The 15409-nt window shown below is 43.7% G+C and overlaps 1 protein-coding gene across 3 annotated transcripts in view; it reads right to left on the bottom strand.

Moving 5' to 3' along the window:
• CSN4 (COP9 signalosome subunit 4) overlaps positions 1–15409 on the bottom strand; it is a 65937-nt gene continuing 50528 nt past the window's right edge. For all 3 annotated transcript variants that reach the window (XM_075693102.1, XM_075693093.1, XM_075693086.1), the window contains 3 exons: positions 6199–6314; positions 2800–2884; positions 1–178 (listed from right to left, as the gene is read on the bottom strand). In XM_075693102.1, coding sequence (XP_075549217.1) covers positions 45–178; positions 2800–2884; positions 6199–6314 — 335 coding nt within the window. In that variant the 3' untranslated portion in view covers positions 1–44. The remainder of the gene's footprint in view (positions 179–2799; positions 2885–6198; positions 6315–15409) is intronic.

Below are 15409 nucleotides of genomic sequence, written 5' to 3'. Positions count from 1 at the left end.
TTTAAGTATCAAACAGCCTTTTAATGACGCAATTTGTGCTTGATTTAAGTGGCCATGTGCTCTTCTAATGCCTGGCTCATCCAGCTGGGTGCGACGGAACCAATCTTCTCTATGATGTTGTTCACCTGGAAGCAGAGACTTTGGATCTGTTGGTTCCACGATGGTAAGATTTCCCGGCCTGTAAGGCATAGTGAGCATGCGCGTCAGGCACATGTGTACTTTCTGCACGTACACAGAGCAACAGAGGTATTAAATTCAACATATGCCTATATATCTGAATATTAAAAACACAAAACACTTCCTCATACATTTTATTTTATGAAGCTATACTGTAATATTGAGCCCCAACACCTTACTCTCTCCCCCAAGAGTAAGCAAATGACATATATAAAAGATAGTTAAACCTCAATGTAACAAACTTCAATACAGTGAACTCTCACCTGAGTGAACATCAAGGAACCCAAGGAAATAGTTCAGTTAACTGCAAGTTCACTAAACTGAATATTCACTAGAACATGGAAGAGCATAGGGCACAGCAGACATCAGAGTCAAAAGAGTATACTGCAATTTATGGAGTTATGTACACCCATAAGCAAAAGTATATGTACCAGGTATTGCGCGATATAACTAATTTTCTCCTTTGTCTGTGAATGCAACTTGAAAGTAAAGATTGCAGTCGAAACTTGGCATTACTAATTTTCTAGTGCACTTGTCAGCTTCTGTTTATGCGTGTTAATTACGAAGAAATTCTGTTTTTTTGGTGACCCTGTGGTCCGCATACTTTTGCTCACTGGTGTACATCCATATATACGAAGTGCGTAACAGTTACGTTGCTGCCTATCTCATTTTGAAAAAAAAAAAAAAAAAAAAAGAACAATAATTTTCATTTGCACTTGTGCTCTTAAAGCACAAGAAGCAACAAAGCTGTCCAGAGAGTCTGTTTTTATGTATTTCCTTTGGCATGGCTTGTTGCTGAGACACGAAGTCTCGCAATTTTCTAAGGCATCCTACAGCGTCGGCTAGAATTACAGGATTTGAATCTGCCTCTGACATGGCATCTTCTTAGGGAAAAAACTGAACAATTTCCAGAACTGATAGTTCAGCACAGGTAACGAATTCACTGTCACACTGCTTATAGCCACCACTAGAGGGGCGATTTGGGGGCTACAGGCATTGGGTACACCAGCGCTGCAGAGCACGAAACTTCATTGAACAGAGTGAAAAAATGAGCCCAGGTCCACTGATCAAGTTCACTCAACTGAAATATTTCCTATTCAGAAATTTGTTTAATTTAAAGATTTTTGCATAGAATGCACACGAATACTGCCGGGGATTTTCTAAAGGTTTGTTATTCTAAAATATTCGTACAAATGAGTTTACTGTGTAATGAAATTCTCGATATAACGAAGTTTTTAACTCTTTATAACCTCTTGTCCATAGAACACCATGTATTTAGAACCTCAATAACGAACTGTGTGTGCATGCAACTTCAATATAACCAAATTTCACTGCTGCCGCAAAGGAATGCCGAGATAATAAATGGAAACTTTTGCAGACCAAATGGTCTAACGATTGAATTGCATGCGGCTGCTTGCAAACGCACCTCTCAAATTGCGTGCTGCGCGACAAGAGCCACAACCGCTGGATAGATTTAAAGAAAAAAAAAAAAGGTGTGGCCTGCGAAGTCAGGTGGGCTGCAATTGGAATTAACTTCTCAGCTGTGGTTGCATTCTCGGCCGCTTGGCTGGGCCGAACGGCGCTAGCTGTTGGGGACGGGACGCGTCGGTTTCCATGGGCGACAGCGTTCGAGGCGCATTCCTCTCGCATTTTCTATGCCGATCCCAGACAAAGGTTCCCGAGTGGTGGCGCGGCGGCGGATGACAGCGTTTTTGATGCACGCAGCAGGCCGCACTTTTTTTTTTTATGCGGTGGCCGTGCAAGAGCGGCCACCAAAGTGGAGCCGCATCAGGTTCCCTACAAAGTCCAAGTGCGATAAGATCCTATCGCGCTCCACGCACTGTGTGCTTTAGGTACAAGTGAAAGAGTGCAAGGGTGAGACAAGAAAGATGGTGGCGTCACGAGTGCCGCCTTCCCGTGCGGGTAAAGGGAAAGAGGGGGAGGGAGCGAGCTCACTATAACGCCATCAAGCACGCATGAAGGGCGGGGAGTAAGTTGGTGTGAGTTGGCTACGCACGGTTTAAGTGCGGCTGACACGCACCCTGCTTTTGAGGTAATCTGCTGCGTGTGCAAAGAGTGCGCATGCGGAGACAGCGTGGCATTATTGTAAGCTGTCTTCCCGTGGGTTTAGTATTGGAGGTTGCGTAATTTCGAGTTTCAGTGACCCACTGGAGCGGGAAGCGAAGCATTCGCTCACTGCTGCTGGCGCTTTTCATTATGGCGTCATCCCAGTAAGGGCGACGCTATCAGTCGTGGGGGCAGAGCGCATGCGAAAGCATGGCTGGCTTCACTTACTTCGTACCACTGATGTGGAAATATTGTCGACGTGGCATGAAACCGCATCATTTGTCGCCGACTACCAAATCCTTTAAAATGAACTGTTTTCTCATTCAAATTTGCTTTTTTTGATTGCCCGGTAATTCAGAAAATTCTGTGGCCCCTTTTCGTGTAAAACAAATCAATCGGCGACTGTAAATATTTGCATAAAAGGTCAAATTTCAATGCGACAAAATTTCGATATAACAAAGCAAATTGCCAATTTTACCTACTTTGTTATATCGAGGTTTGTTTACATTTAAATGTTACATGCCTTTATTGTCTTTAATATTAATATATACTTACTTTCAAAATTGACAATAGAATCAATCTGGTCGATGTAGCCATTCATTCTGCTTTCAGTGATCATTTGTGAAGCTATTTTCTCTGCCTGTAATAAAAGAAGACACTGTAAATGAATAAGATAATGACAAAAAATACTGCTTAAGACATGCTTACAACTCCATATTTACACAAATACAATATCGAATCTTTTTTCTGCAATTACACCAAGCAATTTAGCCTAGCTGCACATCGAATATGATGCAAGAATGTTTATTTTGTTTCATCAAAGAAGCAGGCTGAAACAACACACCTCAAATATGGAATAAAGTCAACTTTAATAAGCCGTATTAGGCATGGAGCTCATTTGTAACTAACCTGACTGCCATAGAGTGCACAAAACTGAAAAGAATGTTACAACTTTGAGGGAGCGGAGAGAGAGAGATAAGCAAAGCATATTTGTTTTGTACAGTGTCAGCCCTGAAACCACAGCTTCATAACTGTTAAAGGGGCCCTGAATCACTTTTTATCGAAGAGGAGAAATGCATTTGAAGTTAAAACAGGCTATTTCAGAAATACTTTGCTGCAAAAGATACTTTAATGCATTCAGCAGAAGTGCAGTTATTGGCAATCAAGCACCCTGTTCGTGGTGCTTCCGCTCCTGACACAATGACTTGCACAGCCAAGGCTGTGGAAGAGCGGGGTGTGCCCACAACGCTGCTCTGCTTACTGAGTATCACTGTGGCGCGCAGTTTTCAAATTTGATTTTGGATATTCACGCAGATGCCACTATTTCCGATTTTGGTGCCTATGGGCACGCCGAATTCGGTTGTCCTCAGCGAGCTGCAGTGTGCTCAGCCAGCGGACTCGTTGTGGCACCCTGTGGCGGCAGTGGTATCTACTATAGATAGCAGACTGCCGCAACGTGCAACTGCAGTGCATGTGCGCAGCGTTTTATTTGTGCACGACAGGGCTTGAGTGTGTGTCATTGCTCATACGCTCCTGCTGTCTGGCTGTGCTATGCTGTGCGGACCAGCTTTGTCCTGCACCAGCTTATTTAACGGATAGTAGCCAGATCCAACGTGTGCATTTTGAAGCACTTTCAATAGCTCGATATGAAGCAGTCTGCCAAGGCGTCTAACCAGGAGCTGCCAGGAGTGAGCACGTGCGTGTGGTCTGACCTGAAGTTTTGTGTGGTTCGAGGCTAATTGCGTGGTCAAAACTAGTAGAAATTAGTGAGACCAGACACTGATAAGCTGGGTGGCCAAGGTTTAATTCCTACGCGGGCAGCCGCAGCTGAGTGAGCAGATGATAGTTGGCTTCTTCTGGAAGTACATACTTATTATTGCAATTCAAAAGCAGATTTTCACTTAGTTCAGCTTATTAAACTGCATTAGTCAGCTTCTTCTGGAAGTACAAAATTATTATCGAAATTCAGAAGTATATTTTCACTTACAAATTAAACTGTTATAATTATACACATTGACAGCAAGTAGAGCGTACTGATCCAAACACTTTTCTTGATTGGTGTCAGCTATGCATGGGAATCTGCTATATTATGATATAAAGCGTTCAGAAAAGAGTGAGGAGCAGGCTTCTGTTGAAAATAGAGCATTTGACTTTGCCCTTTGCTTGTGAGCTCCACACGCTGTGCACGACTGCAAAATTTGGCTGAGATGCTCACAGCAGCGTATGCTATCCACGGGCTGTTCTTTCACTGAGCCTGAGAGGTGGTTCAGGGCCCTTTTATGCAGAAACACATGTTGACCTACAAGTGCTGCTCTGTTCCAAAGCACTTAATTGAAGATCGTGATATTTGTGATATCTGGCTACAGCCAAAATTGTTGATTTCAACAAATAATACTTTTATTTTGACAATACACACATCATAGCATATAGAGTGAAGGTGTCTACAGTGGCGCCCTTAATATCTCCACAACTTTCTATGTGGCACTGAATGATAAAGGACCTGGTGTACAAATGGCTGCATGGGCCATTCTCACAATAGAATGTGCCAATGGTCAAGCACTTATGCCCCAACTTAAGCCTAAAGACCCAGATCAAGACATCTGAAAACAAAATGACAAAACATTAACTGTTGATGACAACATGGCAGTATAATTTATGTGACCATGGAAATGTTGCCAGAAAACACCCAGCTGAATGTGCAAGTGGCACGTGTTTAGAGGGGACTCACTTTTCCAAGGAAGTGACCAGGACCTGGAGTGTTTGACAGATTTTTTAAATCAGGATATATTTTACTTGGAATTTACTGCCATTTCTTTCACATGCACCATTTTGAGTCTTGCACAATTAATTCACAACAGCTAAGCATTCATTGGAAGCAGCCACTGCAGTGCAGTAGCTATTGCGTTGCACTGCTGAGCATGAGGTCGTGGGTTCGATTCACTCCAGCGGCAGCCGCATTCCAATGGGGGGGAAATGCAAAAGTCTTGTGTACCGTGTGTTGGGTTCACATTAAACCCCAGCTGGTCAACATTATGCCATAGCCCCCACAGACTTCTTTTGTAATTTTGTTAGAAGCAGGATCATTATAAGTAGGACTGATTCTTTAATGAGCACATGTCTTCATGTACCCAAGGAGTGTTACAAGAGGATATAACAGCAGTAGCTAGGCATGGCTGGCAATGTTCTGACCTCTAATGCCCTTTGCTGAAAATGTAATTTGTTTGCAGCTGCTAAGGGAAACACTACATTTGCTGAAAACAATATGTCTAATCTGATGAGCTTGGCAAACTGACTTGTGTCTATTATGCTACCAAATTATGTGGCCATAAGGAGCAAATAAATAAATAAATAAATAAATAAATAAATAAATAAATAAATAAATAAATAAGGAAAATAAATTTGTTCAGCAAAGATGCAGTTCATTATGTTAAAAAAGAACTGTTTCATGTTATGACTTCAATGAGATTCAATGGAATTTCACTTCAGCTAAATTGGATATAAGTTTATTTGCAATCTTGGCAATGTTACAGGGCTGGTAACTGTTCAATTTTCCTATTAAGAGCCTTTAAATTACATGCAAGCACATGATGAGGGCACCTGGTGGTTAGCTGATATGATGTAAACCCCAGACCATGGCCTCAGAGATTGTCAGCGCAACACAAGCATAACTTATCTTGCACAAGGTGAGCCACATGAAAAACTGTTAGCATTTGTCAGCACCCACTACAACTATTACTTGCGCAAAGCAGTTCTGGAGCAGTGATTAGAATGCTTGCCATGAAACCATACCATTATTGGTTAGATCCCAGGGTGGATATTTGTTAAGCCACACTATACGTTGCCTGGGCCAAAGTGTGAGAAACAAATGAAGGCATGAACAGACAAACATGGTTTGCCTGTTTTCTAGCGTATAAGTAATTACTGGCAGTAAAATAATAGTGGTAGGATGCTCACCTTAGATGATGGTATTTCCAGTAGAGCACCCAGCTCTTCAAATGTGATGTTATTGTAAAGTTTGCTGGCTGACAACAAATTGTGCTCCACTACAGCCCTGTCCAATATTGTGCTTCCTGTAAAGAGGTCAGAGGAAGAAGAAAAAACAAGTGATAGGCACTGATGACTGCAGTGTGTTTCAAACACTGCAACAAATTCCTTGCCAGAGTGCAGATTGAAAGAACAGTTGCCATAATCTTGTAGCGTCTTTAGTTATTATATATAGTACTGTATTTGAATATACTTTCAAGACCATGGTTATATTGTGAGGAGAGGCCTTACACGAGTTAAAGAATAATGAGAGGAAAACAGTCAAGGCACAAACAATTTGATGTCAATGCCAACTGTGGGGTTAAATAAGAACATCTTTAGCATGGTGTGAAGCTCTATCCACTAACAGCGATGTGTGCCTGCACGGGGTCACTAGTGCATTAATTACAGTAATGGATTGCACTAAGCTTGAAATATTTGACAGGACCATACCGCACCACCCTGAGGATTAAGAGGAGTATACATTGAGTTAATGACATCTTAGTTGTAATCAAGAAAAGGAAATGCACATTGGCAGGGCACATAATGAGGAGGGAAGATAACCGATGGTCATTAAGGGTTACAGACTGGATTCCAAGGGAAGGGAAGCGAAGCAGGGGGTGGCAGAAAGTTAGGTGGGCGGTTGCGATTAAGAAGTTTGCAGGGACATGGCCACAATTAGTACATGACCGGGGTAGTTGGAGAAGTATGGGAGAGGCCTTTGCCCTGCAGTGGGCATAACCAGGCTGATGATGATGATGACATTGAGAAACGAGTTTGTACAGTTGAGTCCATGCAGGCACAAATTGTGTCTACTTTGCACTACTTTGCACAGTCATCTCCTTTAATGATTGTTGTGCTATTGCTTTCTTGCCACCTACATGCACCCTCTAAGTACAATGTGATGCGCTGTTAAAGCGAACCCTATAATATGCAGCTCTTTACTGGCACTCTAGCTGCAAGTGCCTGCTGAAGCTCTGTCAATGCACTGGACAGTGTTATGATCGGCCAGCGGGGGGGCGGGGGGGGGGGGCGCGGTGACCTTCTAGCCTCTCCTAGCCCACTACGACGAATCGCTTCGTGAAGATGATAAAATGCCCCCCACGGACAGACTACCGGCGCTTGCAAAGCGAGACACGTTTGGTGGACCGAGTATTGATAGCTGGTCCACTGTCGCGTTCATGGACCAATGGGAGCAAAAAAACTCCTGGAAAAGGGTGTTCTACGGCGTTCCCTCACGGACTCCGGTAACTGCCACGGTTGTTTGACAAATGCCCCAGTTAACTGCGTGGTCATCCCAGGAACCAAGCCCGAGTTGAGCGTGACAGCCCCTGTCTATAAAGCCCCCCTCCTTTCTGTGTGTTCAGTGAAACAAAGGTGCGGGAGTGAGTGTGTGAACCCTTGCCCTCAACGCGTCGTGTCCTTTGACTTTGGATGCTCCGATTGGACAAAGGTCGGATGGCAGTTTCCCTGGCCTAGGGATCTAGGGAGGACAGAGGGGTTTTAAGCAGCCGTTTTAGGCTCCTTGGTGTGCGATTCAGTTCAGTCATGCTAGACTGGTGAGATGTGACATTCTCCACTCTTTGTGTAGATATTGTAACTAAACCCAGTACTTCTAGTTCTCGATATGAACAAGTTCCTCCCTTCAACAATGTCTTTAGCGTGGAAGAGTCGGATGACAGCATGGGCCAGTTACCCTTTTTGACATGCCCGACCTCAACTCTTACAATAGATATGTACAAAGGTACTAATGCCAGCATGCACAAGCTATCTGCTGCAAAGCTTGGCAATAGTGCATTTGCCAGAAGGAAAAATTCACACTTACTTCTGACTCAAGTGTTCCCTCTGACAGTGGACCACAGTGTACATAAAGATAGGCAGGCTCTAACGAAACCTCAGTTGATTATAAAAACAAAAACAGTGCAAGAAACAGGACAAGAAAGTGAGACAAACACAAAGCTTTGTGTTTGTCTCACTTGTCCCATTCCTTGCGCTGTTCTTGTTTTTAGAATCATGTACCAACTAGCTCAACAGCAAACTCTCCTCAGTTGAGTGGTGGTTCAGTTCTTTGCATTTTGAAATGAAAAATTGGAATACCCTCCTACGATATTTGGCGCATGGCTTCGGATAAAGTATGAGGCGTTGCATGACAGAGTGTTAACTACAAGAAAGCATGCGTGTTATCCATGCAAATATGGTACATATCATAACATACATAAGGGATACAATTAAGAACAGCCAGCTGCAGTATTCCTGAGGTAAATGCTTACTTTATAAGATATACTTAGAGGGACAAAAGAGACGCCTTAGGGTCACTTCTCCCAAAACAAAAATGGTGAATAGTTACTGAGTGATTTCTTCAACCTGCTTGATTATTTGAATATTCCCACATCAAAGCCATCTACCCCACAATATCAATGCAAGTAAAAGCTTGTAAAGCTTGAATGTCATTAATTAGAATTTGAAAATGCAGTTAAACATTGATATAACAAAGTCGGTGAAATCAGCAGTTGGCTTTGTTATACGGAAATTTGACCGTTTATGCAAATAAGTAGAGTCACCGATGGATTTTTCTTACACAGAGGGGGTCACAAAATTTTCCGAATTATTGGGCAATAAGAAAAAGCAAACATGAATCGGAAAAAAATTCATTTCCTTGAACTTGAAAGCCGGCGATGATATATACGGTTTCATGGCATGCAGACGTCTTCACATCAGTGGCACGAAGCGACACCATCCACACTTGCACATCCACTCCGCCCCCACAGCTGATGGTGTCTTCCACAGTGAGATGCCACTATCATGAAAAGCGCCAGCAGCAGGGAACAAATGCTTCGAGTTTCCGAAATTCAAGATTACTCAGCCTCCAGTACTACACACACAGGAAGACAGCACACATGATGCCGCACCATCTCGGCACGCCCAATCTTTGTGCACGGTGCAGATTACCTCTAAAACAGGGCATGCAGGCTGCATATCAGCTCACCCACACTGATGGCAATGCGCAGCCATGGACTGGAAAAGATGTGCGCTAACCTGCCCTACCTCGCACATGCTTGATCGTATTTCCGCGAACTCGCTCCCTTCTTTCCCCTTGCTCGCGTGGAAAGACAGCGCTCATAAAGCCAACATCCTCGGCTCACCCTTGCACGCTTTCATTCACAACCAAAGCATATAGCGTGCGGGGTGTGACAGGATTTAATCACACCTGGACATTATACTAAACATGATGCTGTTCTGCTTCGGCAGTCGCTCTTGGTCTTGCAATTTGAGAGAGAGGTGCATTCGCAACCAGCCGCTTATAATTCAACCATTTGACCATCTGCGTCTGCGGAACTATTCATTTATTGTCTCTGTATTAGTTTGCAGCGAAAGTTAAATTTCATTATATTGAGGCTCTATTTACATGGTGTTCTATAGGCAAGAAGCTATAAAAAGTTAAACACAGCATTAGATAGAGAATTTCATTATACTGAAGTTCAGTATATCAATGTTTAACTAATTTAAAACAGTCATTATGGACCTACTAAGCTGCGCAGAACTCAATGTGTGAGGCAGTTAACTTAAATGTGCATTGGCTACCATAATTACTACATTTAGTGCAGAAAAGATTAAGACAACACAAAACTGTGCTGTCAAATGTCTCCGATAGTCGAAACAGAAAAATGCACTATCAAACACAGGAACAGGTTCTACAGTGCGCCGATTATAGAGTCCCATTTTTGCACCAGAGTGTACGTAGGCAGAAAGAGCGATTCTTCACTGAGCAGCTCTGCGAGCACTCTAGTAAGGCACAGAAAAGTGAAGGCTGCCAGTGACTGCCATAATGTGGAAGTAGGCCATATTTCGACAACATTCAAGTTTTATTGCATAGCGGTGGAAATGCCTTTGAGTGTTATGGAGCAGCCATTGGAGCAGACAAAATTGACTTTGGAGCACCTACTGCTGTGTTTGGAGCAGGTGTAAGGTTTCCACGAAAGCGCACACAGAAAAACGAAATATAGTTTAGTTTTCTCTTTAGTTTACATGATCATTTCCTCTTAAGAACTAGTAGCAAAATAAACGGTTCACCACAGGACGCCACGATGGCAGCGGCAAGCATACATTAACAACGACATGCTACTGACGGCGCTGTGCAAAACCATGCAAGGAACATTATAAAGGGACACTATAGAGAGAAGCACTAAATAAGTTTACATGAAATATTCTTTCAAAACTCAATTTTCTTCGATTTCATGGTAATAAGTAGATTATTAGAGGAGCAAATGAAGGTCAGAGTTTCCCTTGTTAAATTTTGCGCCGGAACGTTAGCACTAGCATGATGTCACAGATTTCAAAGTACTTTTTCATACTCAGGCCATTGTGGACCTGTAAAAACTCTTGAAATTTGCTAAGCAGTCTGCTGCTCTTCTCGAATGAAATATAGTACCACTTCACTGATGAACAGTTATCTAGGCCCGAGCAGTCGCCATGAAAATCTATGACATCACGGCGAGCTGGGGCGGGAACTCCAAGGCCACTTGTCTTTTCTTTGTATGTTTCTTCTGGCTTACCAAGCCTCTTTTCACAGTAAGAGGGATTCTTTTGCTATTGATGTAGATAATTTACGAGTGCAGCAGAAATTTTTCTTTATAATGTAGGAAGGACCACTTCGTAGGTTTGATATTCCACACATTCACATTTTATTTTATGAGCCATAATCAGTGGTGCAAGCACGTAATGTTCTTGTGCCACTGATATGCACTCGCAGGACAAGGCGTACAGGGCTAGGTCACTTGCTCATTTGTGTTCAACTTTTAAAGTGAAGCTTTGTTTGCCTCTTTCTTCGATTTTCCCACTGCTGCTGCTGCTGTTGTCTGGCAGACTGCATCAGGGGGTGGTTCATAGCATGTGGATTGTGTACACATGTGTACACAATCCTATGGAGCTCCCTGGACGTCGCCACATTAACCTCTTGACAGCTGCAATTATCCGTGACACCTTGTAAAGGCATTGCAGAAACTGCAGTGCGTATTTTTCTACTAACGTGCAAGTCCAGAGGGAAGCTAGATAGAATGGTAGAAAGGAGGTAGGAAGAGGGGTCAGAGAAAGGGTAGAACAGACGCAGTCGCGAAACGGAAGGCAAGGAAATGCTACTACTGTACACACGACAGCGGTTGTGGGCAAACTGGACAAATTTAAGTTCAAGGTATGGTACAGTATGTTTGTGCTATTTCTGAAAAAGAAACACCATTCAAATATGTCAAGCGAACAACTTACACAGGACGAGCAGAAACAGAGCCGCATTAAAGCACACCGTAAAGTCTAGGCGACACTACGGAAGCGGTCGCACATCAGATCAAGACTTCCGTGCCCGCCGCAGTAACTTTGCGGCTACAGCATTATTCGAGGTCACGTGTTTGATCTCAACAGTGGCAGCCACATTTCAATGGGGGCGAAATAAAAAATGCTCGTGCACCTAGATTTAGGGACACGTTAAAGAACACCATGGTGTCAAAATTAATCCGGAGTCCGCCACCACAGCATGTCCCATAATTCAATTAAAGTATAATACTTCTGCCACGATGCGATGTGACATGCGAGGCAATGACCATGCTCAACCCTCTCAGATGTTATGAAGTATGGCGCTCAACAACGCCTTAAGCAAACACTTCTCCCCGAGTGTTCTGTGGACTAAGCAGACAAACAGCAGTGATGTGCAAAAGGTAACATTTAATGTCAATTTAGGTCTCTCGTGTTGGACGTAGAAGAAATGAAACAATCGCCATCAACATCACCACTAATAATCATTAATCAAAGCAAACAGCCCAGAAAGCTTTGCTTACATCAATTCCCACAGTGTGTGGGATCCATATATTTTTACCACGAGCTATACCAAAGGCACATGTATCATACCTGCCAACCTGAAGATTTGGAAATTGGTAAAACTACTGCAGCAAGTGGGGGTGGAGGGGGGGGGTGCACAGCAGCACTTTTTTTTAAAGGATTTATCTTTTGCGACAAGCTTACTCACATTTTCACAATCGCAAGTGAAATCCGTGACTTGGAGAGTAAAGAGCGAAAACTCCACTGGAACACAATTTATTTTTGCAATGATTTTGCTGTTGCCGACTTTGCCTACTTCAGAAACTTCTCAGCGTAGGTTTGCTCAAAGCAAGTACCACTCTGGCGCCCCTTGACCGCCAGCAGACTTTCGAGTGTTTTCCCACAGACAGATGAGCGAAACTCCGTTCCAATTTTTGTTCACAGCGCCCCATATTCTCTCACATTCAGCATTGCTGTGGGGAGTGGAGAGAATACCCAGCATAACCATTGAAATTCTGTGGAACCCGCACGATTCGTTGACACTTCAAACGCCTCCTAATTGCGACCACTGCATGTCACACCTTGGCTCATTCAATATGTCGGCTGGAACCTGATATGCTTGCAAGTGGGCAAACTCGACTTCAAGTGTGTCGATTGCTTCTTCTTTTGATTCGCCACTCTGCTGGGGTAGGATAGCAGGGCACGCCATAATAAAATGACGTACGCTGTTGAATGAAGCAGTTTCCAGAGCTTGAAATTGAGCAACTTCAGCCATTTTGAGATTGAAGTCTTCTAGCGGGAATTTGTGGCGAATGTAATCGCATGCTGCCATTAAGTGCAGACGTACAGCAGAGAAGAACTGCTTTCTCTCAATGCAGCTCAGTGTCAACTACAGAGTAGGTTGTGCTGTCAATGACTATGTCTTCATCACCTTTCTGGTTCTCCGCAGCTCCATAGTCAACTTCCACAATGAATGACATGCCCTGACAACACTTGGGCGCACAAATCTACTGAGGAGATCCTCGAAGAGGTGGTTCAAGAGACCCCTTAGTACATGAATCTGAGGAGCCTGTGCCTAAAGAAGGCAGTTTGCCTTCTCAAAAAGTGGTACAACATTTTCTAGAAAAAGACAGCGTGCCCTGTTTAGCTCCAATGACCAAAAAAAAAAAAAAAAAAAAAAAAAGGGCGCTCCTCACGGATCACGTGACTGGCTTCCCCAGAATCCTTGGTATGAAGTTTCAGTTTTTTTACTTGAGGTCCAGAATGAGCTCCTTTCCTCTTTAGCGAGAGTTCATCACTGTTGGTGTTTTTTTTCATGAGGCCTGCAGCAGTCTTGTGAAGATGTCTAGCAGACTTTGGGGTCAGTGCAGAGCTCTTGGGGGTTTGTGAGGAAGTCTTTGGAATTTGGTATGACTACAAAAACAAGCTCTGCTTGTTGCACTGCTTTGTTTCAGATAAAAAAGAAGCTGAGTAGTGCTTCCCACTGGTCAAGCAGCCTATTCAAACACTTTTCCAACAGCCATCGTGTTGGCGAATGCTTCAACATCTTTCTGACCTCGGCATCATGCATTCTTTGGAACTCTTCAAGTCGATCTTTCCGTTTCGAGCTTTTCTCTAGGGGGAAAAGAGAGAGAGAGAGATGTCAACCAAAGCCTTCATCAACCTTTACAGGAAGACATAAAGCTCTTTTTTTGGGCGGCCAAGTTGATGAGATGGTACGGGCAACCAACCCCTATCAAACCTGGTTGAGGCTCTCTCAATACAGTAGAAACACTGTCTTTCTTTCAGATCATGACGTTGGCATTGTCCAAACATATAGCCAAAAGGTTTCCAACAGGCAAATTCCGAGACTTCATCTTATCCAGAACCAGATTTGAAATTTTGTGACCCGTCGTTTCCCCTTGGATTGTCCTGATGCAAAGAAGGCGGCTTTCGACTCTGCTCGTTTCTTTAACGAAGTATGTCGCAACAATAGGGTAAAGCTACGTATCCTTATTGCTACTGCCATCCACAGCGATCGAAAATACTCGCCGTTTTAGGGCATCCAGCAAAGGCGTCGCCGCGTTGGCGGCCATTTCCCTAACAATTGATGTCGTCTTTGTTCGTCCACAGGAGCAGCGTTTTGCTTCTTCGCACTTGGGAACATCATCCGGAAAAGCGGTCCGGCATGATCGCTGACAATCAGTGGGTTGTTGTGTTCAATTAGAAATGCCGTGAAGAAGCATTCTGCACGAATCACACTGAGGCCGTTGTTGCTGCATACAAAACTTGCTAGGCTTGGTTGGCTGTCCGTGGCTCGCATGTATCCCTGATGCTTTTTCGAAGCAATCGGGAACTTGATGTCAAACTTGCCGCCATGCAAGATGTTCACTTCACAGGCACACGTGGTGCAGAATCCGAACTTCTGCCATTTCTTTGACGGCACGAAGCACGGAAATTCTGCCATGTACGATTTCAAAAACACTTGGAAGTACTTTCGGGGCTTCCAGCCCGCCATTGCACTACGAAGCCGCTACAGGCCGGAGTTGCACTGCGTCCAACGCAGCATCTAGTCACACAAAAGGCGAGGCCAACACTGCAGTGACTGAAGCTGACTGAAGTCTAAACGCGCGCGCCCGCGCGAACAAAGGCAACCGCCTGGCAACAAGTTTGCGGAGGCGCTATCGGCACTAGCGAGCTTTGGTAGTGGATTCGTGACCCTCCTAGTAGACGACAGAAGTCACTACAACCTTGCAGCTGCTGATGATGATACCACACATATGTATTGCCCTATCGTGGCGGCACAAGGTACCAGGGTGTAGTTTTACTACATTTTCATGTTTTTTTTTCGTAAATAAAATGTTTTTCGTAAAATTTCAAGCAAGATTAGTAAAATCGTAAGACTGCTCGAAATTCGTACATTTTACAGAAAATTCGGAAGAGTTGGCATGTATGCAAACCAGCATGAACCTCGGTCTAAATATTCAATCACCGTGCATATGATTACAATGCCTGATGCTAAATTCAATGACCTCAAATTCTGAAGAAAACAAAAAGTAATACGGTTCAACTTGTAAAGTTGCAAGCAAGCACAACAAATAAGTACAGTGGACACTGATCACCTTTTTGTGTACAGAGCACCATCATGCATTACCATGCAGTCGCAAAGCCATCATGGCCACCCAACTCATTGTAACCTCACGCACATCTCACGGCTAGCGCATAAAAATAGGAATCGATCCGATTCTGTCGGCTGTCATAACGGCAGTCTCGTTGGCTGAAACGCCCTGAACAAATGCAGCCCATGAATGCAGCAGCAGGTTTGTGTTGTATTGCGTGGTAGCTTCCCACTTTTCAC

This window comes from Dermacentor variabilis, chromosome 1 (genome assembly GCF_050947875.1).
Source record: "Dermacentor variabilis isolate Ectoservices chromosome 1, ASM5094787v1, whole genome shotgun sequence".
Lineage (NCBI taxonomy): Eukaryota > Metazoa > Arthropoda > Arachnida > Ixodida > Ixodidae > Dermacentor > Dermacentor variabilis.
The sequence above is the reverse complement of the archived record's forward strand: the minus strand, read 5'-3'. Positions and strand labels throughout refer to the sequence as shown.